Source organism: Alexandromys fortis, unplaced genomic scaffold (genome assembly GCF_014885135.2).
Source record: "Alexandromys fortis isolate MF-2015 unplaced genomic scaffold, M_Fortis_MF-2015_v1.1 scaffold_153, whole genome shotgun sequence".
NCBI classification, from domain to species: Eukaryota; Metazoa; Chordata; class Mammalia; order Rodentia; family Cricetidae; genus Alexandromys; species Alexandromys fortis.
Window position 1 is genome coordinate 2365770 of NW_026068032.1, and position 24934 is coordinate 2390703.

The window sequence follows — 24934 nt, forward strand, 5'->3', positions numbered from 1 at the left end:
AAAAAAAAAAAAAAAAAAAAAAAAAAAAAAAAAAACCACTTTCAAGTGACTTTTATTAATGATCCATTTAACTTTTTAAAAAATCAACAAAATCATAAGCCATCTGCTTAATCTATCTAACGAAGCCCACACAGAAGCACATTTAGAGTAGACACAGATTCTGCTTATCTCCAAACTCCTACTTGGCAGGAAAGGGGACGATCTGTCTGACATCATGGTATCTTGATCTGTCTTGTTAAGCAGTGACTGATAGGACACCGACCAGACACATCCTAAATTATTTCTAGGTATAATTTTGTTCTGACGGAACGTTACTCAGAGTACAGCTGGCCGCTGGAAGGTCTCGAAAGGGATGGCAGTATTGGGAACATCTTCAGAAACAATCCCCCTGCAGTCTGAGACTAACACTGATCATCGCCCACCCCTTCTAGGCACCCCTGATAACGACCCGAGTCCCCTGACGTTATCAAGACGAAGAGATGCATTTCTGCCCCAGAAGCACCAATTTCAGCTGCATTAGAACATAGATCAAAGTGGGCTGTCATTAATGGTCTGAAAGACAGAAACAACTTCTCCTGGGTCTAATAGCCTGGCCGCTGTCCCAGCGTGCCGTGTTCCAGCTCACGGGCCCCGTCTCTGTCAGGACATCAGAAAGGTGATAACGTGTGGTGATATCACGCAGCTTATTAAAAGCTATCCTTCAGGAAAGGTTTTCTATGTGTCTTTAAAATTATTTTTAAATTTACTAAACAACTTGCCAGAGCCTCGTCTCTCCTTCCACCACATGTGTCCCGGGGATCAAGCTCAAGTTATCAGGCTTAACAGCAAAGCTCCTTAACCCGCCGAGCCCTCTCACTGGCCCACTCGTGTGGTCTTTGTCCCTTATGCAGGATAAAGCCCATAAAGGGGAAAATGGAAGATACAAATCACAGTGACTCCAGAGGGCTTTCCGAGAACCCCAAGGCCTGGCAGTGATGACCACGAAACAGCACGGGAAGGAAGCAGACATTATGTGGTTGCCGGCGTTGAGACTTCATTTGTCTTTTCAGACAACCTGTTCCCCAAATTCTACGGAAATACAATTGTGTAGGCTCAGACAGGCTAGAAGGAATCCAAAGGCCTGGAAACAGCACACCAGACAGACACGATTCAAAAGAGAATCAGCAAAAGTCATGGAGAAAACAGTGGGAGACGTGAAGGCTACCTCTGAGACGCTGCTGGAGACGGGAGGGTGGAGGGGGAGCGGAGAAGCCTTCCTTCCCGTTCGTAACAAACAGGAGAGTCTACTAGCAAATTACGACCTGGACTCCGGGAGCAAACTTATGAGGCCACCTGGACGTTTCCTAAGTTTCATGATAGGGAGGATGGGTATACACTCCTGACATACACTACATCTTTGCTTAACTGACCTGCCCTTCGTTGATGGCCAAGTAAAATCAAGGCAGAAGCTATAAAAAAGAAAACTCGGAGTCAGTATAAGAGTCTTTAAGTTTTAAGTTGTGCAGAAATAGAAACCAAAGCATGCCAAACATGGTAATGACATCTTTTTAGAACTTTCCGGGTAGATGCTAAAAGCTAAGACTGGACAGCAAGCCGCTGTGCTCTGGTGATACTCCCGTTTGACCCCTGCCATGTGTGGTCTTACAGGACAGCTCTTCACAAGCTCCCCCCCCCTCTGAGGTTAATCAGTCGCTCCAGGGAGTTACAAGTTTGCTGTGAGCACCCGAGTCTGATGCTGGTCCTCTGTAGCAGTCTGTGCCACGTGATGTCTGCGTAAGACTTCACATGTACCTGAATTCACACATACCTGGCTTCGTACACACCTGGTGGAGTGGTTTCAATGAAAATGATCTCCATTGGGTCATAGGGAGTGTAGGTGTGGCCTTGTTGGAGGACATGTGGGGAGCACTTACGTCAGGCCCACTGTCACTCTCTTCCTGCTGCCTCCTGATTTGGATGTAGAACTTTCGGCTCCTTCTGCAGCACCATGTCTGCCTGAGTGCCTCCATCCTTCCCGCATGATGACAACGCACTGAACCTCTGAACTGTAAGCCAGATTGCTGTACATGGTGTCTCTTCACAGCAACAGAAATTCTAACTAAGACACCCGGCTTCATGCAAACTCAGATTCCAGCTTAATTCATGCCCAGTCTCATGTGTAGCTGGCTTCATTCACAATCTAGTACCCTGCAGGTCTGGCTTCACGCGTGCCTGGCTTCGTGCATGCCTTGATACATGCATAGCTGGCTTCATGCATTTTTCAGCTTCCAGCTTAATTCGTGTCCAACTTCATGCACACCTGGCTTCACACATATCTAGTCTCTTCCAGGTCTGGTTATATGTATGCCTGGCTTCACGCATACGTGACCTCATGCAAGCCCAGGTTAATGTTCGTCTGGCTCTTGACTGTGTGGACAGTCTGTGTTCACCTCACCCTCAATGTCATTATGTCACCAACATCCTTTAGGTATAGGGAAGCTCCTGAAGCTGCCCTGCCCAAAAGGCTCTCATAGCTTTGTGATGATCCTGGTCATGACATAACGTCACCAGTCCCTCTGCAAAGTGCAGTATGTACCAAGAGCTCGTGGTGCGTTACCTCACCAGCTCTTCCCGGGGGCATGTATTTATTATATGGTGACTCGGGGGCAAAACCTTTACAGTACCCTTCCCAATATATGTAAGGTGCTTAGAGAAAGGCGGAGTTTGGATCTGGACCCAGTCTGACTAATTCCTGTGACCCCCCCCCCGCTCTTAGCTGCCACACCCTACTGCAGTGGCTCTCAGGGTGCCCCCAAACCAACTGTGGTGCCACTTAAGACTTGTTTCAAGTGTCTTGTCTCCCAAGTGCTGGGTCCGGGACTCTGGGGAGCAGGCTCCGTTTTGAGTGACACCTTCACCTTTCTGCAGAGGGAGGAAGGAACCCTCTTCCAGAAAGTGCTAGGTGGTTTCATGTCCTCCCTGGAGAAGGACTTAGGAGGACAAAGAAGAACCTGAGAGGAACCTGCAGTCAACTCGGGGCAGACAGGCGGGAATTCCAGGAAGTCTTCCAGAGCCGTTCTGTAATGGACGGCTCTTCAGAATCATCAACGTAAGCAAACTCAAAACAAAGGGCCGCAGCTTCTGAATTCTTAAGGGGAAGGAGTGTGTGGGTCCAGGGGTAGCCCGGTCAGCTTTCTTTGGTTTTAAGGAAATCAACTCCTTTTTAGTGTTATAGCCTGCACTGCTGACTGAGCATGAAGATCAGCGCCTTTTTAGCTTGAGGCCTGTACTGCGGAGAATACACCCTCCGTCCTTCTCAGCTTATCCTCCTCAGTGCCGCCAGGCAGCTCTGCGGATGCTCATTCATCTGGAAGCTCTTCAGCATCTCCCTGCACGTGCAGCCCTGAAGTCATCCTCTGCTTCAAGGACTCAGGAGCTGCCTGCAGCTGGCCAGAGCCACGCTTTCCCGGGTCAGTGGTGACAAGAGCTGCCTGCAGCTGGCCAGAGCCACGCTTTCCACGGGTCAGTGGTGACAAACATAAGTGGTACGTGCTAAACGTGGGAGAACTGGGTGGTTTCTCTCGCTGCGATTCAGCTGAGAAGGGGCACGGTGACTTCTAGGTGGCCGCACAAAAGTGACGGGACGCAGAAAGGCTCTACTTTCGCAGGTACCTGAACCGAGTGAAGCTCTCGCTCGCTCGCTCTGCTGCACCGAAAGTAAAACAAGCACATTCTGCCTGGAAACCCCGACTAAGTAGGAAGACTTCCCGGCCTGGAAGGACTGACCCACTATATCGTCCAGGGGTGTTCTCGGGTGTCTGGGTTTACAGCGGCAGCTCTGGTATATGTAGTTCATCGTTCCTCTCCAGAAAGGGTCGACGGAGGCCATGAACCACCGGATACAGCAAGCAATCATTCTTGTAAGATTTCGGTAGTCCCCATCCTCAAGCACATCCAGGTGAGGCCTGCCTAAGCTACCAGCACTGGGGGAAGCAGGAAGGCCCGAGGGACTGGTCAGGTCACCTTAACTCGCACAAGGTCTAAGGAGCTACGGATACACTGCCTTTCCTAGAAAATCCTTGTTCAGCTTGCACATCCTGTCACTTTTAAACTCATATGAGAGAACTTGGCATGGTGGCTCACACCTGTAATCCCAACACTTGGGAGGCTGATGCAGGATGATGGCTAGGAGTTTATGGCTAGCCTGGGTTACTCCAGGCCAACCTGTGCTATGGAATGAAGCCTTGTTTGAAAAAGATGTAAAATAAAAGGCCCCTGGATGTTAATAAGGATTTGTTATGTAAAAGATAAGGTACAAAAGGGTAAATGGGGCCTTTCCTGGCTTGCTCATTTTCCCAGGGCAGATGCACACACCAGACGGTGTCTGTGAGATACCCTCAGTACCACACGCCAGACAGCATCCACTATAAAATGCCCTCAGTACCACACACCACCTCCCAATTTAAAAAAAAAAAAGGAAACGGACTCAAAGTAAAAGCCGAATATGATTTGGGGAACGTATATGAAGGTTCAGATGACCAGATGGCCAGAGCCAGGGAAGATGGTAACGGGGGTCAGGAGAAGCCCGCTCACAGTCCCCCCATACCACTCGAGGCCTCCTCCACCTGTGGCTTTAACTGCATTCACGGCGAGAGTTTAAGCTGAAAACGGCCTCTGCCAAAGGTTTCCTCTAAGCCACGTAGCCAGACTCCTGAATCCCATTTAGTAGCAGACAAATGTGGTCCTTCATACAGGTGGACGCTAAACACGTCCCCTTCACTGCACATGCCATAGTAGGGCTCTGGTTTATGTTACCTTGCTACATGTCACCCACGATCTCCTGGAACTCAGCCACAGCCTCACGGATAAAACAGACTAAATCAAAATGCAGTTGGGTGAACTGCAAATGTCCATCTATATACTGCTTAACCAAAATCAACACCGATCAATACCGATGCTCTTACCCCACACGAAGAGCATTTAACTTACCCTTGCCATATCCACCAAGAAATTCTCGAATAATTTCCAAATGTGGTTACTTGTGTAGATTTCTTTCATCTCCACCTCCGTATCAACGTAGCAGTGATTGACGAAGTTCACGTACGCAATCTTGACCTGCGCAGGTTTCAAACAAAGGCAAGTTGGATGTTTTCACCCATGGCCTTCTGTTCTACAGAGAAACGTCATCCATGTGGGATCCCGCAGTAGATTACAGTTTGTTTGGTCCACGTGCGGGTTTCCTGCTTTCTTCCCTTTCACAGCCTCTGCCCTGGCCCAGCGAAGCCTGGAGTCTAGCATTTCCTCACCCTATGCCCAGAGCTTGCTGTGAAAATCAGAGCCTTACTCAAAGCAAGCAGAGCATCCTTGAGACACTCGGAGGAACTTAAAAGTCTCCAAGAGAAGGCTGTGTACAGAAGAAAATCCTGTCAATCATCCCATGGGATTCCTGGACTTTGAGTCAGAACCACAAGGGCCAAGGGCAAGCTTTCCTGCCTGCAGGGCTTCCAGCTGTGCCACTGAAGTCTAGAAAAAGAAATCCTCGCTGGCACATGCCATGCTGAGACTGGTCACGGGCTAAAAAGAGCCGAGACACACAGACAACCATGGTCTCCACAGCAGCTGTACGGACTGCGTCCCCCACGCGTGAAACCCCTCGGCCTTTCCCATGCCTCCTCTTACTGACCACAACCCTCTAATAATCCTACAGACGTGGTGATTATTTACTGTATAACTGTGGGCACTGGATGCTGGAAGTGCTGAGCGGCTGCTGGAGTCACCACACAGTTAGGAACCAGTGGATCGGGATCCTAACTCACTGTTGAGTTTGCTGGACAACTGGACCACACCTAGCCATTCCCCTCCTGGAGCCGATCCTCCTGGGGAAGGCATGAGAGCTAATGAGAGTCAATCGGCCAGCTTTTCATCAGAGGTGGGTGGCCATATCCGCACAGCCCGAGAACTTGCCTCTGAAGCAGTAAGGCGTGAGGTGGGTGACTCCAGTAAACACAGGAAAGGTCCGGGCCCTGAGAATTAAACCTGGGTCTGGCGTGGCCAAGACCAGGACCTCAGATAAGGACCAAGCCCAAGGTCCTCTCCTCCATCCCACCCCTCTCAGTCATCTCATCTCAGTCCACCTCCCAGGCATGAAGGACCCTTGGACTGAGATGTTAATGATGTCACATCAATATTCCTTCAGGTCTGTGACTGTGTTGCCATGGCGCAGGGCTACTTCAATAGGGATGGAAAACTCCCCTGACCCCTTTGGGTTTTATGTCCTTTAGAGTATAGACATAGTTATGATCCGTCATACATGCCAAAAGAGCAGAAAAGAAAGAAATCGTTGCACTGTGTGTTCCCTGAAGCCTCACTAGTAGAAAGATTTCCTCAACCAATAATCGTCCTCTGTGCGGTATTGTGCATCAAACATCAAAGCTGAAGTAGAAGCGAGGCTGAGAGATGGTGTGGGCACTGTCTCAGGAAGACACACACTCTGTGCAGCATGGAGTCTACTGTGGGCTCTCTAATCAATGACTGATTCACCAAGGAGCCACCAGGTTCCTGCTCAAAAGCTACAATCTTTCCCTGTAAGCCCACTACCATGCGCTGACTTTGAGACGCTTGTAGTTCTTAGTCAAGGGACCTGCCTTCCCTCTGTGCGAATAAAAACTCAGAATCTTTGTGTTCTTTTCCACTTGGCAGATTACATAACTAAGTACAGTTAATGCCTCTCCTAAATATGTAATACCATCATAAATATTACCAGGGAGACACAGGTGATCCCCCCAGGTGAACTTTACAAACAAGAGCGTTCTACAGATGATAGGTGTTTGTCAGGCTGACCTCGGGGATACAGTCGTCATGGGTCACCACCCTCACGATGTCATCCAGGGGCAGGAGAGAATTGCACTTGATCTCAGTGTAGACGTTCTTCCCCTCTGTGCATGCGGCCAGCAGCTCCACGAGGGTGATGTGGTAGGCCAGGGGGCCGCTCTCATCCCCGCGGGCCCTCTCGGAACACATCATGTTGAGGAGGATGGGGAACGACGCTCTGTCGTTGTAGAATATCAGCACGTCTTCACCCCCGTTAATCAGCTGAAATGCAGAAGAGAGAAGCTAGACAGCAGAAGCTAGACGTGGATCTCCGTTTACAAACAGAAACCAACGCAAATAGGTGCCGAGTGACCGGCTACTGACGCTTCTGAAACCAGACAGGAGAAATGACAGAAGGGACAGAGCCAGGCCCTGGGGGTGCAGACCTAGAACCCCAGCACCGGGAGAGCCAAACATCTGAGTTCCTGTGTTTGCTTTTCCTAAAGTAATACAGTGAGGGACTGGGAGAGATGACTGAGCAATTAAAAGTACTCCCTGCTTCTGCAGAGGACCAGAGGAGCTGATGCCCTCTTCTGGCCTCCTCAGGCAGTGCACTTACATGCATACACCCACAGATAAGGCACACTTACATACACATTAAAAATCATAAGGAAGTATTCACATCAGCAATTAAGTGAGCAACCTTGTACACTGCTTCAAATACAACTTTATAAAAATCTGGAAAATTCCTCATTTAATGGGAAGGCATCAGAAAATAGAACAGAGAGTTGAGATGACAAAGAAATGAGAAGGGGCGGTGCTTAGGACATAACTGTTCCTCATATGTTGGTGTATGCTTTCAGAGCCTCAAGATATAGCATACTTTATTTTCCATGCTGCTATCTATTATCTACGACTGATAACAATCTTCTAACCTTGATATGAGATGTTTGGTCAGGTTTCAAATGATATATAAATTTCAATTTAGTTATTACATTTAAATCAATAAGCCACTTTGATAGTCCTGCTGCAAAGAAATGTATGTGCCCAAATGTGGTTATGTATAATATCACAAACATTTCCTGACACAGAAGCATCCCGTTGATATACGTCACATGAAGGGCCCATGTGTCTGCGTCACTGTCTGCTTGTGGCTCATTCACAACCCATACGTAAAAGTCCAAGGCCTAAGATTTCTGTGTGGCACAGAAAATAAACATGGAGACATCTCTCTCTAACCAGAAGGCATATGGCGATAGGAATTTCCCCAGACCCACGTGATTCCCTGGGGAATGGACTGCCTTGCAGCCGTGGGTGACGCTGCTTTGATGCGCGGTCTGCCAGCCTGCATCTGGTCGCCAGCTCTCCAAAGGAGCACCTTGGTGTCCCCAGTGAGCAGCCAGCCCACATCAACCTCTCCCAAAGTGGGTCATTCATTTTCCTTCTTATCTCATTAAAATACCCAATTCCTACTGCTCTAATGAAGCCCTGCCAATCATTTTTAATTAACTCGTGTTGTTTTTCAAAGCTATTACAAACAGTGGCAGAAAACAACCATCCTGCAGTTCAGAAAGAGCAGGAAGCATCAGAGCTCAACGGTTCTGTTATGTTACTAAAAATTTTTAAAGAGAAAAATTGTGTTAATTCCAAATAATCTTGTGATCTCCTAAGATTCTACCCACTGTAGGAGCTGGGGGGGGGGGGTTGCTCAGTGGCTAAAAGTAATTGTTGCTCTTGCAGAGAACCGAGGTTCAATTCCCAGCACCCACATTAAGCAGGTCATGAGTATGTGTTACTCCAGATCCTGGAGATCTAACTCCCTCTACTGGCCTCCAGAGGCACCTACATGCACACATGCACATGTGCACACATAAACACACTCATACACACACACACACACACACAATCTTTTAAGTTAAACAAAATGACCCATTATTTAACAGACCCAAATTCATTACAGCTCAAACAGAAAAACTCTGAAGACAATCCTGACGTCAGGCTGTCCTGTGTTACCTCACCACACCAGTGTCGACCCTACCAGCGCTTCAGCAGTCGCTTCGGAGGTCTTCCCCTGCTCTGAGCTGACGGGGCATATCTAGGCCAGCTCATGTGAAGCTGGTGAGACACAGACAGAAAACCTACCTCCGTCATGACCATATCCTGGCACTTCTTCACGTATTTGCTGTCTGCTTTCACGATGGTCTGCAGGAACCTCAGGTACTCCACGTGGCGGCCGTGGGTCTCGATGCAGTGCACGAAGTGCTGCACGACCCTCTCGCTGATCTCGTTGCACAGGTGGTAGTTGTTCATGAAGATGTGCCGCATGGTCTCCGCCTCGAGGAGCTGAGCAGAGGGGTGAGCTCTCGTGACTCATGTGAAGCCACCGTGGACTACCAGGGCCTCTCTTCCTTCACTGACCACTGAAGGAAATCTGCCTCACAATGGGGTTCAGCTGGAGCGAGGAAGTCGGCAAGTGCATGCCCAGCAACTGCGTTCTTGGGGATGATTTACCCTTATTCCAACGTGGCTCTTCCTCAAGATCTGCTCATGCTTTTTTATCATTTTGTAAGCACACGGAATAAGCATGTGTGCTGTGTGCACAGGTATGTATGGTGAGGGGTACATGTGCCATATATGTGCAAGCAGAGAGCAGAGCAGGATCCTCTGTCACTCTTCATCTTATTCCCTTGCGGCGGGGTCTCTCACCGAACCTGACTGATCCCCAGTATGCCCACTGGCCAGCAGGCTCCTGTGGTCCTGTCTCTGCTGCTCATCACTGGTATCACAGGCACACAAGGCTGTACCTGGCTTAGGTGGGCACTGGGGATCTGAACCAAGGTCCTCACACTTCTACAGTGAACACTCTGCCTATACTCTCCTAACAGACCACAGTTAATGCAGCCTTTGAATATTCAGTTCTTGTGCGTTTGTGTTTGGTTTGGGTTTTGTGGTTCTGGGTCCTGAACATGCTAGGCAAGCTGTCTCCTGCTGATCTGTACCCCAGCTCCCATGTTTAACTTCACCAAGGTGCCATCAAATTAGTTCTCTGTTCTAAAACCCTCACTCTAACATAAATTGTATGTTATAAATGAAACTGTTATTGGCGTATAAAACTTGTCTGAATTTTCAAATGACTTTAAGAGTTTGTTCTGAGGAAACACTGTTTTATGGAGTGAATCTCAACAAGGGGAAAATGATGCACAAAAGTCGATAAAATTCTTTTCACCATGCGGTCAGACCAGTGCACACAGTGCCGTAAACGTGAGGGGTCAGACCAGTGCACACACTGCCGTAATGTGGGGAGTCAGACAGGTGCACACACTGCCATACACATGAGACCGGTCCACACACTACTGTAAACGTGAGGAGTCAGACCGGTGCACACACTGCCGTAAACGTGAGGAGTCAGACCAGTGCACACTCTGCCGTAAACATGAGGGGTTAGACCGGTGCACACACTACTGTAAACGTTAGGGTCACCACGATACTTACTCCAGGAGTCAGGAACAAGTTGAGATGCTTGTGAAGGAGAACTTGATTCTGTGGATTCCCCCGGCAGAAGTTCTGCAGGAAGGTGTGGGCTAAATCCATCACCTCGTTCATCTTTTCGTCATTCTGTGGGTGAAAGGGCAGCGCATGACACTGACAAACAGAGGACGGATTTACACAGAGCCGCGTCCCTCCACCATGGATGCCCGCGTGCATGCTCTGTCCCACGCTCTCCTTTCTCTGCACTCGCTGTGTCCCTATACCCCTTCTATCTACTCCTGTCCCTTCATTTCCGTGTTCTAGACCTTTCCCTCCTACTCTTACTGTTCCTGCCTGTCCACCCCATTCCTCCCACCCTCTCCTTGTTACGCTGCCCTTCTTTCTCCCAGACTTTCTGATTGCCCTTCAGTGCCTACACTAACAAAAATGTGAATTAAAAGCCTGCTGAAGGATGGGAAAGTGTCAATGGCGCCTCTGCACAGAACAGTTATTTCTTACAAAGGGAGAGGGGGCTTCTGACAGTGGAGAACCCAGAAGACACATCACTAGCGCTGGGAACAAATCGGAACCACATGTGCCCGACAGGAAGCTCTACACAGAAATTAGAACCCTTCCATGTTCCCACCGAGGATAGGAAACTGAACCTAAGCATCGGAGGAAAGGGGGGGGGGGACTCTCTTCAAAATCACCAACAACCTACAAGAGAGCTCAGGACTGAGACACAAGCAGACGGCACAACCAAGCCCAGAGTCTGCAGGCTTCTACCACAGACGATTCTATCAGCAGGACACAGGGGGAACACGGTGTGTGGGATTCGAGGACAGTGTGTCATGCTTCCTCCTAATTTGCAAGGCAGGAATGGGGTTGCATAAAAGCTCACACTTGTGCATAGGAAACAGAAAGGAATTCAAGGATGCTAGGCAATGTGGGGGGTGGTTTAAACAATTAAGGGGAAAAAAAAGTTCTTTATGACTTGGTGATCCATTTCAATGAGATCTATTTGAATGGAAGGAAGACAGTAAAGGGGCAAACCTTCTCGTAGGGGATCTGCAGAAGGGAGACAGGAAAGGAAGGAGCAAACCTTCTCGTAGGGGATCTGCAGAAGGTCCAGCACCACCGAGTGAGCCCCCATGTTCTTCAGCAGCCGCTGGTGTTGGTTACGGCACTTCTTGTTCTGCACACAGAGCTTACTCAGCCTGATCAAGATCTTTAAAGAGATGAAGCAGCACATTAAACAGAGCGAAGGAACACACACATGAGCCAAAGCCACCTGTGTGTGGACAGGCAGAGAAAGCACGCCCGTCTGCTGACCTCCTTGACGATCCGGTAGTTGTTGCCCTTGTTGCTATCGATTTGTGGGGTCTTCGTGCCATCCTGCACCGGACTCAAGAGGTTGGACTCCTAAAAGAAACAAAAATGTACTATATATTTAAAAAATGTAATATACATATAAATCTCAGTTATCTGGCCTAGATGTTGTTTGTGCTTCTTTTGTTGCATCTAAATTTTCTCAGCCAGAATGAGCCATGTATACCACTCTAAACTCATAAAAACCAAGTGACAAGATGAGTAGGTAACATTGCTGTGCACTAACAAGTGGAAACCGAAATACAAGGCTGCTGAGCACACTGCTAGTGTCTAAGTGTGTGTGTGTGTGTGCTGCAGGCTATCGTAGGTTTATATGAGGGGAAGCAGTCAAACTCAAGGGCACACGAGCCATAATTCCATCATCAAAGATAAGCTGTAATGAACAAAGGGGCAAGAGTATCACATTGAGATACATCTCAGGGAAGAAAAGGCCAGCTTAACCCAGGATGCTCTGCCAGGTTACCGTGACATCCTTAAGAGTCAAACTTGGAGCAGATCAAGTGTGTGCAGGAAAATGAAGACAGAAAAATAGAAATTAAATTAAAAATAACATTTCAAATTACTGTATTCACAAGACCTATGGGGAATTCTGAGACACCAAAAATAAGTAATTATGATAACCATTCTCTGATACATCACGTTAGGAAAGAAATCCAGGGCACGTACACATGTCAAATACCACCTACTGGAATCACCACATAAAAAGTGCCTATTAGCAACATTTGCACGCAGAACACTCATGAGACTCACTACATGCCTACACTAGCCTACCGTGCGCACCTCTACGAGAAATAAAACATCCCTTCTTCTGGCCAGAAAAAGTCAGCCGTCTAAGAAAACATGAAATCAGAGAAGTCAGCTGAATAGGCCTTGCTGTTCTGGGAGGGAGAAAGAGCAGTCACAGTCAGACAACGTGACTCGAGCAGCCCAGGCTTAAGGCCAGGTCTTCAAAGACGAACACTGTCTGGCCGAGGATAAGGGGTACTTGGGTGGGCAGCGGGGAGAGGTTTCCAGAGAAGTCGGAGGTACAGCACTGAGCGCAGCTGGAATTCTGCACGTGGATGGTGAGCACTGATCTACAGAACGCACAGAAGTGCACTTGGGATCAATGTCAAGTTCAAGTGGGGTAAACCTCCCAAATGTTGGTGGCGTCGGGCTCACTTATTCAGTGGGGACTGTGATGTAGCCCAGGAAAAAGTAACAGAGATCCATGAGGCCAATTAACACCGCTTTGTTTGTCTTGAGCTGCCCTTCTTACGGTCCTCCGGGATCAGTCTAAGAAATTAGAGCAAATGTTCCCCCATTAGTCCAACGAAGCGGTCGGAAGGTTCTGTGCCACAGAAGGGTGCGGTCAGTCAGAAGCCAGCACCACTCATCAGCTGGACATTCCTGCTTGCTCCTTTCCTGGCAGACACTGCACAAACTCCTGGTCTGAATCATTGCTAAGCATGAGAACCCCGGAAAACACAACCTCCCCTAGCATCACCTGCCCAGACTGCCTCTCCTGTGTCCCCCACCCCCAGAACTGACTTTCTGAGTCAAGGGCTTCAGAAATCCCATCTCCCTGGGGGCCTCCTCTCCCTACTTCATGTCCATTTGCTTCATAAGCAGGTTCAGCCCTCTACGACCTCTCATCTCATTCAAAGTGCAGGCAGGTTGAGGTCACCAAGGTCATTCAGAGTTAGCGCTCATTGCAACAGACTTGAGCCCCAGACACTTTTCCCACGGAGGAAGCAGCCAGGCCCCACCACAGGAACACCATCAGGTACTCCTAATCACCCGAACCCTTCTGCATTCGACTGTAGTGTGCTCCCATTCTCAGTAAACCTTGCTCTCCGTGGTTACCGTGACACGCTGCTCCTTGCTGTTGACCTCACTAACCTAACCTGGCTCCCCGTGCTTCAATGTGACACGCTGTTCCTCGCTGTTGACTTCACTAACCTCGCTGTTGACCTCACTAACCTCGCTGTTGACCTCACTAACCTGGCTGTTGACCTCACTAACCTGGGTCTCCGGCTTCACCATGACACACTGCTCCTCGCTGTTGACCTCACTCTGCCTCTTCGGCCTCTGTCCCTTTGACTCGAAACAACTGGGGTCACAAACGATGGGAAGAGTGACACTCAGAGTCTTCAGATTTTGGAAAGGTGGATGGGGGCTGCATTGCCAGCTGTCACCCTGACTCCAGGAGGGGCCTGAGGGCAGCACAGCCTCCGCTCCAAGTGAAGAGAAAGGACACACGTGAGACACTGTCGGCCAGACAAGAGTCTAAGAAGAGACCAGCAGAGAGCCCTGCCTTGTCGGGGAGGCCAATACAGAGGGCAGGAAGAGCAGGTGACCAGCTCCATAGGAGTCTCAGCTGGAGAATCCAGCTGGAGTTTCTGGTTCCTACCAAAAAGGATTCATGGAAGAGAAGCAAACATTGCAAATTCTAGAATTGTAATTAGGTTTCTTTTTTCTAAGCTGAGCGTCCTATAATTTCAGCCCAATAGAAAAGGGAATCTAGAGCAATCAGGAGATTGAGGAAAGCCTGGGCTACTTGGGATGCTATCTCAAAAGAAGGAGGAGGAGGAGGAGGAATAAGAAGGAAGGAGGAAGAAGAGGAGGAGGAAGGAGAAGAGGAAGAAGGAGGAGGAGGAGAATTCCCTCTTCTGATCACAAAAGTGGAGCCTGTATTTCATAAGCCTGTATCTCCATGAGGCCATTTCATGTGGCAGAACAGCTCATATGAACCACAAACTCTGCAAAGTTCCTCTTGCAAGCCTGGCAGACAAGGACCTCAGGAAAAAGCAGTCGTCTTGGGCTGGGGACACAGTCCCCCGGGAGGGCCCTTGCTTGGAATGTACAGTTCTGGGTTCAAATCCTAGCACCAATAAAAAGGGGGAAAAGAAAAATAACACTGGGCAAAGTTTTACAAAAAAGTACAGTCTTTAGTTTTCAAACCAAGGGAAGAAACAGAAAAATGTTCAACTCTGTAAAGAAATTATGAAGAATAATTATTTTCATTTAAAGTTGCCAGCAGTCATCAAAGGAGGTATATTGGAGAATTCAACGAACAATCCTTTTTAATTTCAGAAAATAAATCAGTATAACTAAGCTGAACAAAAACATCAGTCCACAAAACATCTGGATAAATCCAAGGCTGGGATCGGGGAATTCAGAACCACGCCAACTATGCGGCATGGAAGGACAGTTGGGTTTTGTTTTTATTCTGAAAAGGCTTTAAATAAAGATGTCTCAAGATTTTGCCACCCCAGAGAGCAGAAATTGATGGTGTTCATTATATTCTACACAACATTAGACCCAGGTCAGTGATCAAATTCACAAAACCCTAAATTCATTCTAATGACAAAATACTGGAAAACTGTGAAGTGTAGGCGCATTACTTATGCAAGACCCCAGTGCTGAGCAGGCCTGGGCGGATTGCGGGTGGTGTCATGCTTGCAACACAAATCCAAATGCTGTTTTACCATCGGCTACACAACTTCCTTCTTCTAGGCGAGCATGCAAAGCCAGCTGATCACCCGGGGTTAACCGGATTGTAAGCACACAGTGTATGAGCCAGGGGCTTCAGAATCAGAACAGAGAATGGATTGGCATTCATTAACAGCGATCCAGCATCTAAAATCTAAGCAGGAACATCCAGGTTTTAAAACAGGACTTTCCAGATCCTAGCGTGTAGAACCATGACACGTGCACAGCCGAGAATGCCAACAGTCCTCTGAAAGCCTTCTCCTCATCCCATCCCACCAGTTTCAGGAGCTGACCCTCAGCAGAGCAGTCCAGTCCACACAGCCTCCTGCTCAGCCTCCTGCTCACCACTGCATCCAAAGCCTCCTCTTTAGGAACCACTTCTTAACACGGTGACCTACACCATTATCCAGCCGGCCTTCCCCAGTTCTGGCAGCAAATGCCCATCCCCACACTCTACAGACTATGAGGAAAAGAGTAACGGCCAGTCTTTCCGATTTTGTTAGTCAATCCTGATGGGGGAGAGTCTTCTGTTTTGTGTTAATTTCATTGGTTAAATAAAGAGACTGCCTTGGCCCTGATAGGACAGAAAATTAGGTAGGTGGAGTAGACAGACAAAATGCTGGGAGAAAGAAGCCTAGTCAGTGAGTCACCATGATTCTCCCACCCAACACAGACGCAGGTTAAGATCTTTCCTGGTAAGCCAGCTCGTGGTGCTACACAGAATATTAGAAATGGGTTAGATCAATATGTAATAGCTAGCCAATAAGAGGTTAAAACTAATGGGCCAAGCAGTGTTTAAAAGAATACAGTTTCCGTGTAATTATTTCAGGGCATAAGCTAGCCAGGCGGACGGGAGCTAGGGTGGCAGGGAAGCGGCCCGCAGCTCCCACTACAAATCTAACTTCACTTTAGCTGCCACTCAGAAGGAATGTCTCCTCACCACCACCCCTGCACACCCTCTTCAGAGAGCTGAACAATAACTGCCCGCGACAAGGACAACACCAGCAGCTACTTAGGAAGATGTCTGACAGGTCACAGAACGAGTAAAACCCACAGATAAGCATGTCTGGCCTTGCATGCAACATTAATTTGGACCACTGTGGAGTCTTGGGTGACAGTTTTCTGTATCCCTGGAAGTGTGTAAGGCTTCTTGAGGGCTTGAGCCAGGATTCACAACAAGTCCATGACAGCTAGAAGATACCTTGCTTCCAGGTTCCCTTCAACCCAGGTCCAAATTCTTTCCCCACAATTCCTTGTCTTTTCATCCCATCAACAAAATGGCAAAAAGTGTGTCCTAGACAGTTTCCTTTTCTCTAGGCTTTAGGAAACACAAGGAATATGTTTGATTTAAAGACTTTTGTTCATTTTAGACTGGATTTCATGTACCCCAGGTTGGCCTCACACTTCCTATGTAGCCTAACATGGCCCCACACTGATCTTCCTGACTCAACCCTGAGTGCTGGGACTACAGGCTTTTGCCACCACACCTGAACACTGAACTTATCTGGGTGTTCCCATCAAATTACTGCATTTCCTGTATCAGAGCAAAGAGCCACCATGCTTCCAGAATTAGCCTAATTGGATAAATAGCTGGATTCATCGACCCCAAATTGAACTTTTACTAAAATTGGAACCTTCTAGATCAGTTCCCTTTTTAATGGTGACACGGAACCATAAAATTATTTTATTGCTACTTTATAACTATAATTTTGCTACTGTTACATGTCGTGGGAGCTCAATTCATTTAGCCAATGACTTTTGGAGCGACTTGGCATGGGTATGGTTTTCTTTGGAGGTGGGACGATAAAATGGAGGAGAAGGGTCATGCACTCTCTCTTGGGTGGTCAAAGCTGGAGCAAGTCTTGCGATTGGTCCTCATCGCCCAGGTGGGGCAGCAGCATCTGGGTTAGCAATGGTGTCTACTTTGTTCAGTATTCTTGAGTTTCTTTTTCCATTGCACCCTTTAATAAATTGTTAATAGACTTTTGTGGGTCCATACTTCAGTTATGAATTGTAATGTAAAATGTACCTGTGTTCCAATGATCTTGGACCACCCCTGTGAAAGGCTCACTCAACCCCAAAGGGGTTTTGACCCACAGGTTGAGAATCACTGATCTAGAAGATTCGTTATAATCTTGAGAAACCCAACATATGAAGGACCTTAAATACCTGGTCAAACAAACAGAGAAGTCAGGTTTACTGTCTGTTCCTCCCTTATTGAAAAGTTGTGCCTGTGTCTTTCTTTGTTTGAGCCCAGACCTTTACTTCGGCCCTTATAAACTCAAGATGAGAACTCTATCCTTGCATGGTCCTAGGATTGTGCCCAAGATAGACTGAAGACAACTGCTGGATCCTATTGCTCTGGGCTTGTGTGGTAGATGTCCTTTCCACGGGGGCAAAGACAACACAGGGATATACATTAACCACCTACAGGAAGTTCTGTCATCAACCTAGCTGTTGTAAGGGACAATAGCCTGTTAAATCAAAACACACACACCTTTCTAAGGAGGCAAACACAGTTCTACAGAAACCAAATGATTCATCATCATCATAATATGAAATCTTGTGGGTTTTGGTTTCTTCAAGGCTGTTCTAGGGTCTCCTGTGTCATTTTCAAGGCTGAATGTTGTGTGGACATCCCCAAGGATGCTGTTTGAAAGGGATTGGCATTATTAGGAGGTGTGGCCTTGTTGGAGGAAGTGTGTCACTGTTGGGGTAGGCTTTAAGGCCTCTTTTGCTCAAGCCTCCCTCAGTGTGACTGTCAGTTGTCTGCAAAATGAAGCACTCTCAGCTCCAGCACCACGTCTGCCTGCACAAGATCCCAGTCATGATGATAATGGACTGAAACTCTGAAACTGTAAGTCAGCTGCCCCAATTGAGGGTTTTCTTTGTAAGAGTTGCAATGGCCATGGTGTCTCTTCATAGCAACAGAAAACCCTAAGCTATCCTATAATTTCACTAATGTTTCATCTGCTTACGTGAGCTACAAAATCACCTTCAAAGCTTGTGAGGCACGGAGACCAGCCAAGGAGCTGGATCTCTGAAGTCAGAGTGGGATGGGAGGTAACCTTACAAGGGATCCTATTAGTCTTTGGATCTTGTGTGTTCAACTGTCTTAGCATTATCTCCTCTCATTTATGGTCATTTCACACTCAAAGGTGCTTCATAGTCTACACCTTCTACCTGGGTTCCCTGATGGTCCCCAGAGATTGAGAATTTGCAGAGTAGAGACTCCAAACTCATATAAACCCAAATTCAGGCCAAAGCAGTCAGATAAGCTCAGTGTCAAACAAATGGTCTTAGGGTTTCAAAGTAATCAGCAGCTGGGAGCCACAGGACAGTGGATGCCTCAGAAGATGACCTGAGTCATATCTCTGGACAAGGGAGGAGCTATGACACCCTGAACTACCCAGTATGTCAATATTAGATAGCTATCCATCCCTAGCTCCTTATAAGATTAGTCAAGGATGATGTGGGATGTCCTTCTGTATATGTGCTGCTTCTGTTGGTTGGTTAGTTGAATTTTTTGACTGCACAGAGACACTTGACAGTGGGGCTGCTAAGACAGACCAACATGAAGGTATATTGACTTCAAAATTTGAGTGTAAGGATATGCTACTTTAGAAAAGAGGTTCTTCTTTGTTTCCAAAGAAGATGAGAACCTATGGATTTCTTCAAGGCTAATATGGTTTGATAGAACAAGCAACCCTCCCCCCCTAAAAAAAAAAGGTCTCATGAACCCTAAAAATACTTCACCCAACAAACAGCAGGAAGCAGTTTGGAGAAAACTACACCCAAATTCCCAAAATGATTGTTTATAAAAGTTTGTTTTCATTTATAGGAAGTTGATTATAAATGATTAAATGATCACAGTCAATCTCTTTCTAAAAATGGGGGAGATATGATATAAAGATGAATACTTTGCATTAGTATGAATCTTGGTCTATTAATACAAATTTAAGATTGATTTGTTACACTGTGTATATATATTTCTGTTCTTGTTTAAGGTGTTGTGTTTGTGCAACTCATTTAAAAATGTAATATATAATTAAGAAATACAGATTAGTAGTCATCTATAATAATAAAACTTTTAACCATGTCAGTTAAGTTTTCTAAATATACAAAAATACATTTAAGATGAATAGGTAATCTTGAACACTTCAAAGACCTACATAATATGGCATTTAAGATGTTTTAATAATTTGACTTTTCTTGATAGTGAGAAATGTCTGCTTCTGGCAGCACCAATTACTTTAGAGAGATTGATGGGCATTAAAGAAACTCATTATGGAATTTGCCTTCGATGTGACAAAGCTAGCCATTTGTGCAAGAAACTGCTCTTGTCTGGACTGCTTGATGGCATTCTGTATGAACTGGACATGCAGGACCCACAGAAAATGACTGTTGAACTTATAAAAGATAAAAAGGTCCTTCAGGATTCTTGCTTCACAGAAGAGTCTATAAGATATTCTGCAGGACACAGAAGAAAGTGACTAAAAAACTGCCAATATAGGCTAACAGTCTTTCAAATTTTCTGTTTTGTGGAAAAAACCTGACGGATACTATGGGCCTGTAAGCTAAAGATGGATGCCCCAATATTTGCATGACTGTCCATACAGTGAGATGTCTTTGTCAATTCTAGAGTTTTGGAAGCTGCTTACAATGCACTTCCCATTTACTTAGGTGATGTGGGATTCCCCTCCATATGCTGTGAATACCATTGGTTAATAAAGAAACTGTCTTGGGCCTGCACAAGGAATAGAGGTATGCAGGGAAAACTAAACTGAATGCTGGGAGAAAGGAGGCGGAGTCAGAGAGAAGCCATGTCCCCATCAGAGATAGACACCAAAACTTTACCTGGTAAGCCACAACCTTGTGACGATACACAGACTAATAGAAATTGGTTAAATTAATATGTAAGAGCTAGCTGCTAAGAAGTTAGAGCTAATAGGCCAAGAAGTAATTTAATAAAAGCAGTTTCTGTGCAGTTATTTTGGGAGTCTGGGCAGCCAGGAACAAACAAGCAGCCTTCCTACTACACTTAGGTAATATTATATCCTTCTGGGGTTTTTGAAGAGTTGAAGACAGATAGTTATAGCTTTCCTTAGTTATAATAAAAGATAAATTAGATATGAAACTTTAGACTCACAAAGATAGGATAGATGATAGAGTATTTTCCTTAATTTGTCAAATGTAAATTGACTGAATATTGTAACTATAATTCTTTCTTGATAACTGTTTTTTATATGTAATTTTACTAAAAAAATTTACTAAAAATTACATATAAGCTAAAAAAGGAATTTTTAACTGGACAGAAAAGGGGAGATATTATGGGATATCCTTCTGTATATGTATTGCTTTCATTGGTTGATGAATAAAGCTATTTTGGCCAATGGCTTAGCAGAGTAAAACCAGATGGGAAATTCAAACAGAGATTGAGAGAGAGTAGGTGGAGTCAAGGAGATGCCATGTAGCTGCTGAAGGAGAGAGAAGGACACCAGAATAGAACTTTACCCAGTAGGCCACAGCCTCATGGCGATACACAGAATAACAGGGTAGATTTAAGATATAAGAGCGTCTGAGTCACTGGCCAAACTGTGTTGTAATTAATACAGTTTCTGTGTAATTATTCAGACCAGGGTGTGATGTGGAAGTGTCATATATATCTTATTTCAACAGATGGCGCCCAGACGTGTGGACAACTGAATTCACAGAAAGCCTGAAAAAGCTTGGGAAAGAGTAAAGCATGTTTTCTTGATAGCAGCAATTTCTTGGGTCTGCTCTGCTTGCTAGAGGCAAGCAAGCGCTTTAAAATTCTTAAAGTAAAAAAAAAAAGTAAGAAAAAGAGAAGTTGTGTGTGGTAGTACACGCCTTTAATCCCAACGCTTTGGAAGGCAGAGGGAGATTGACCTCTGTGACTTCAAGGTGTGGTAGCACACGCCTTTAATCCCAGTGCCTAGAAGGCAGAGACAAACAGATCTCTGTGAGTTCAAGGTGTAGTAGCAAACACCTTTAATCCCAATGCCTGGGAGGCAGAGATAGGTGGATCTCTGAGAGTTCAAGTAGAGCCTGGTCTACAGAGTTATTCCAGGTCAAAGATATACAGAGAATATAAAAGTAAAAATAAACTTAATAGAGGTTAAAATAAAGCATACAAAGATGGAAAATACACAGAGAATCTTGATACTGTATACTATTATGCTCTCTTTGAATTGTTTGAATGCTGAGGAAGGAGCAACAGCTGCTAAAAGATATTTGTTTATAAATGCTGCTGAACTAATCCATTGTAGAGATTTTGATGCCTTGACTTTGAAATTTGGATCTAAGGACATGATACTTTGGAAAGGAGTTTCCTATTTTGTTTTCACAGAGGATGAGACCCTGTTCATTTCTTCTATTCCCGATATGGTATGATAGACCACGCCCTCCTGAATGTTTGCTATGAACTCCTTCAGAAAATTGCTTCGCTCAACTGCCAACTGAGATGAAACTAGCACACAGGTTATACCATGAAAGACCTAATTAACGACGCCCCCATTCAGCAGGAAGCAGTTTGGAGAGAAAAAACTGTGCCCATGTTCGCAAATATGGTTTATAAATGTTCCTTTACATTTAAAGGGGGAGATGATATAGGTATGAATAATTTACATTGATATGGATTTTGCTTTAGTGATTTAAATTTAAGGTCAATTTTGTAATGTATATAGGTTGTTAATGAATAATCATTAATAATAGTTAAGTTTGTAGTTATGTTAGTTAAGATATTTTAGATATGCATAGATATATTTTAGATAGGCATTCTTCATATTTTTCAAAGATTATAGAATATGGCATTTTAAATGTTTTAATAACTTAGGACTTTTCATGACAATGAGACACTCTGCTCCTGGCAGCACCAATCTACTTCAAGAGAAAGATGGGCATCGAAGAGGATCCTTATGGAGTTTGATAGCCATTTGGGCAAGAAACTGTTCCTGGCTGGACTATTGCATAAACTGGACACAGAGAACCCACAGCGAGAGGACTACTGAACTTGCCTAAAGGTGAGATGATCTTTCGGGGTTCCTGATTCATGAAAGAGTCTGCAAGACATTCTTCAGGACAAGCAGATAGTGACTGCCTTTGAAATTTCCTGCTTTGTGGAAATGTCTGCTGGAAACTATGGGCCTGTAGGCCGAAGATGGATGCCCCAACGGTACAGAGGAACTTTGGGTGACTGTCCAGGCAGCGAGATGTCTCTGTCATTTCTAGAGCTTTGGATGTTAAGTTAAAGCCTTCTTTTTTTTTTTTTGTTTAAACAGAAAAAGGGGAAGTGATGTGGGAGTGTCATATATCAATCTGTTGATTTCATTGGTTAAGTTATAATAAACCAACTGCTTGGCCTCATAGCTTAGAACATAGACGGAAGGAGTAAACAGAATAGAATTCTGGGCGGAAGAGGAAGTGAGGTCAGACTCTGTGCTGCTTCCAGAGGGACCGGACAGCCGCCATGCTCTGCTCTCCCAGGCAGCTGCAACCCACGATGGACTTAGGCTAGAATCTTCCCGGTAAGCGCACCTTGGGGTGCTTACACACATCATTAGAAATGGGCTAGTCCAGGTGCGAGAATTAGCCTGTAAGGGCTAGAGTTCATGGGCCAAGCAGTTCTTAAATGAATACAGTTTGTGTGTTGTTATTTCAGGCATGAGCTAGCCAAGCGGCCGGGGTGTTGGGGACGCAGCCCCGCCGCTCTTATTTCAACAAGGGTGGTCAGGAAACGAATGAGCAGCTTCCATTTATACATAATAGAGAGCTTTCTGATGAAGAATAAAAACATACCTGCTTAAAAGTTAGACTGAATGGGTCCTGAAACAAGACAGAGTCCCTGAGGAAAACTGTCCATTCTAGAAATTTTAGAAATAGTACAAAGTCTGCCTTAAGTTTAGATCAGCACAGCCTGACTCCAGTCCCCCTGCCCCTTGGCAGCACAGTGGACTATACCATCAGCTCTGCCTCTCTTCTGTGCTGAGAAACACCGTAGGTTAAAGCACTACAGAACTGAAGGCTAACACACCACAGTGGTCAGGGTGAGCCCACAGCATCCCTGACACACCTAAGGATGGCTCACGGAGGAAGGGGGACTGTAAATCAAGCTTCAACAAGAGAAGATGAGCGAGCTCTTCCTCCAGAAGCAACACAGATGGGCTGTGTGATCTGCTGGACACAGGGTGTGTCTGGTTTCCAGGGAACTGCTCTCCCCATTCCCACAGAAACTTTTCAAAGGGCACTGGTGACAATGGAGTGTCTCTGTGAAGATGCCCAGACTACACCCTATAGACATCAACAGCTGTCTCTGTGAAGATGCCCAGACTACACCCTACAGACATCCACAGCTGTCTCTGTGAAGATGCCCAGACTACACCCTATAGACATCCACAGCTGTCTCTGTGAAGATGACTAAGACTACACCCTACAGACATCAACAGCTGTCTCTGGGAGTGCCCAGACTACACCCTACAGACATCCACAGCTGTCTCTGTGAAGATGCCCAAACTACACCCTACAGACATCTGATGTGGGAGTGATTTCTTATTATTAAAGAAACTGCCTAGGCCCATTTGATAGGCCAACCCTTAGGTAGGCAGAGTAAACAGAACAGAATGCTGGGAGAAAGAAGCTGAGTCATGAGTCGCCATGATTCTCCTACCGGACACAGATGCAGGTTACGATCTTCCCTGGTAAGACACCTCGTGGTGTTACAGGGATATTAGAAATGGGTTAGATTGATATGTAAAAGCTAGCCAATAAGAGGCTTGGAACTAATTGGCCAGGCAGTGTTTAAAAGAATACAGTTTCCGTGTGATTATTTCGGGGCATAACCTAGCCATGTGGGCGGCCGGGTGCTGGGGATGCAGCCTTGCCGCTCCTAACACTACAGAGTGGTGCCCAGACGTGATGGGCTAAATCCACTTAAAAACCTGAGAGAGCTTAATTTAAAACAGAAAAAAAAAAAAAAACAGAGTTTAACGCAGAGTTTTGCTCTTTGTTGGTGGCGTGCCACAAAAAGATTTCCTGATTCAGCAACAGCAGCAGAAAAAAAGCTGCGTCATTTTAAAGCACGGCTTCCTGGGGCTGTGCTGCCAGCGTGAACTCTGGCTTTAAAGCATTTCAAGGCTTTTATGGGACTGGATGTTTGTGTTCCCACTTGGGATCAGAAGGAGAGTGCTCTGAGACCCTGCTGATGGCTCAGCGCTCCCGCCTGCACCTGGGCAGACGGCCGAATCAGGCTTAGGTAGGTGGAAGAGCATGGCGGATTCCTGCCACCATACAGACTGTTTTCAGACTGCGCAATGCTCTGCATGTCAGATTTGGCTGTAACTTGGATGAAAAGAGTTTCTGTGCTGCACGCTTTAGTCTCAGAGTTAAACTGCTGACTGCGGCGCCAATGTGGACTTGCTGTGTGCCTGGAACTATGCTCAGCTTAGGGGCACCAAATGACTCTGAGGCAGGAGCAGCTGCTCCATGCTGAACTGTGCTGACCTCAGGCAGGAACTACCGTAATTACTGTAATAACAGCACAGTTAAGGTTTCGACTGGGCAGGACACAGACGGTACCGTATTACCTGTACATGGTGCAACTTAAGTTTTTAAGAACCGCTTAACATTTTAAGAAATGCTCCTGGATAGTAAAAAAAATGTTACAGATTCACAATAAAACAGATTCAGACATAAAAGACCACACCGTTGGATGTAGGCTCGAGAGAGAGAGAAGAAAAAGAATATAGAGAATAAAGTTAATGGTTTAAAAAAAAAAGGTAAAGTCTTTAAAGAGACA

At 46.0% G+C, this 24934-nt stretch overlaps 1 protein-coding gene across 1 annotated transcript in view; it reads right to left on the bottom strand.

Annotated features, from left to right (window-relative positions):
* The window catches only part of Itpr2 (inositol 1,4,5-trisphosphate receptor type 2), a 391521-nt gene that overhangs the window by 199274 nt on the left and 167313 nt on the right, over positions 1-24934 (bottom strand). The window contains exons 27-32 of the mRNA XM_050164739.1: positions 11590-11679; positions 11360-11485; positions 10282-10404; positions 8932-9132; positions 6820-7071; positions 4969-5094 (exon numbers count right to left, since the gene is read on the bottom strand). Coding sequence (XP_050020696.1) covers positions 4969-5094; positions 6820-7071; positions 8932-9132; positions 10282-10404; positions 11360-11485; positions 11590-11679 — 918 coding nt within the window. The remainder of the gene's footprint in view (positions 1-4968; positions 5095-6819; positions 7072-8931; positions 9133-10281; positions 10405-11359; positions 11486-11589; positions 11680-24934) is intronic.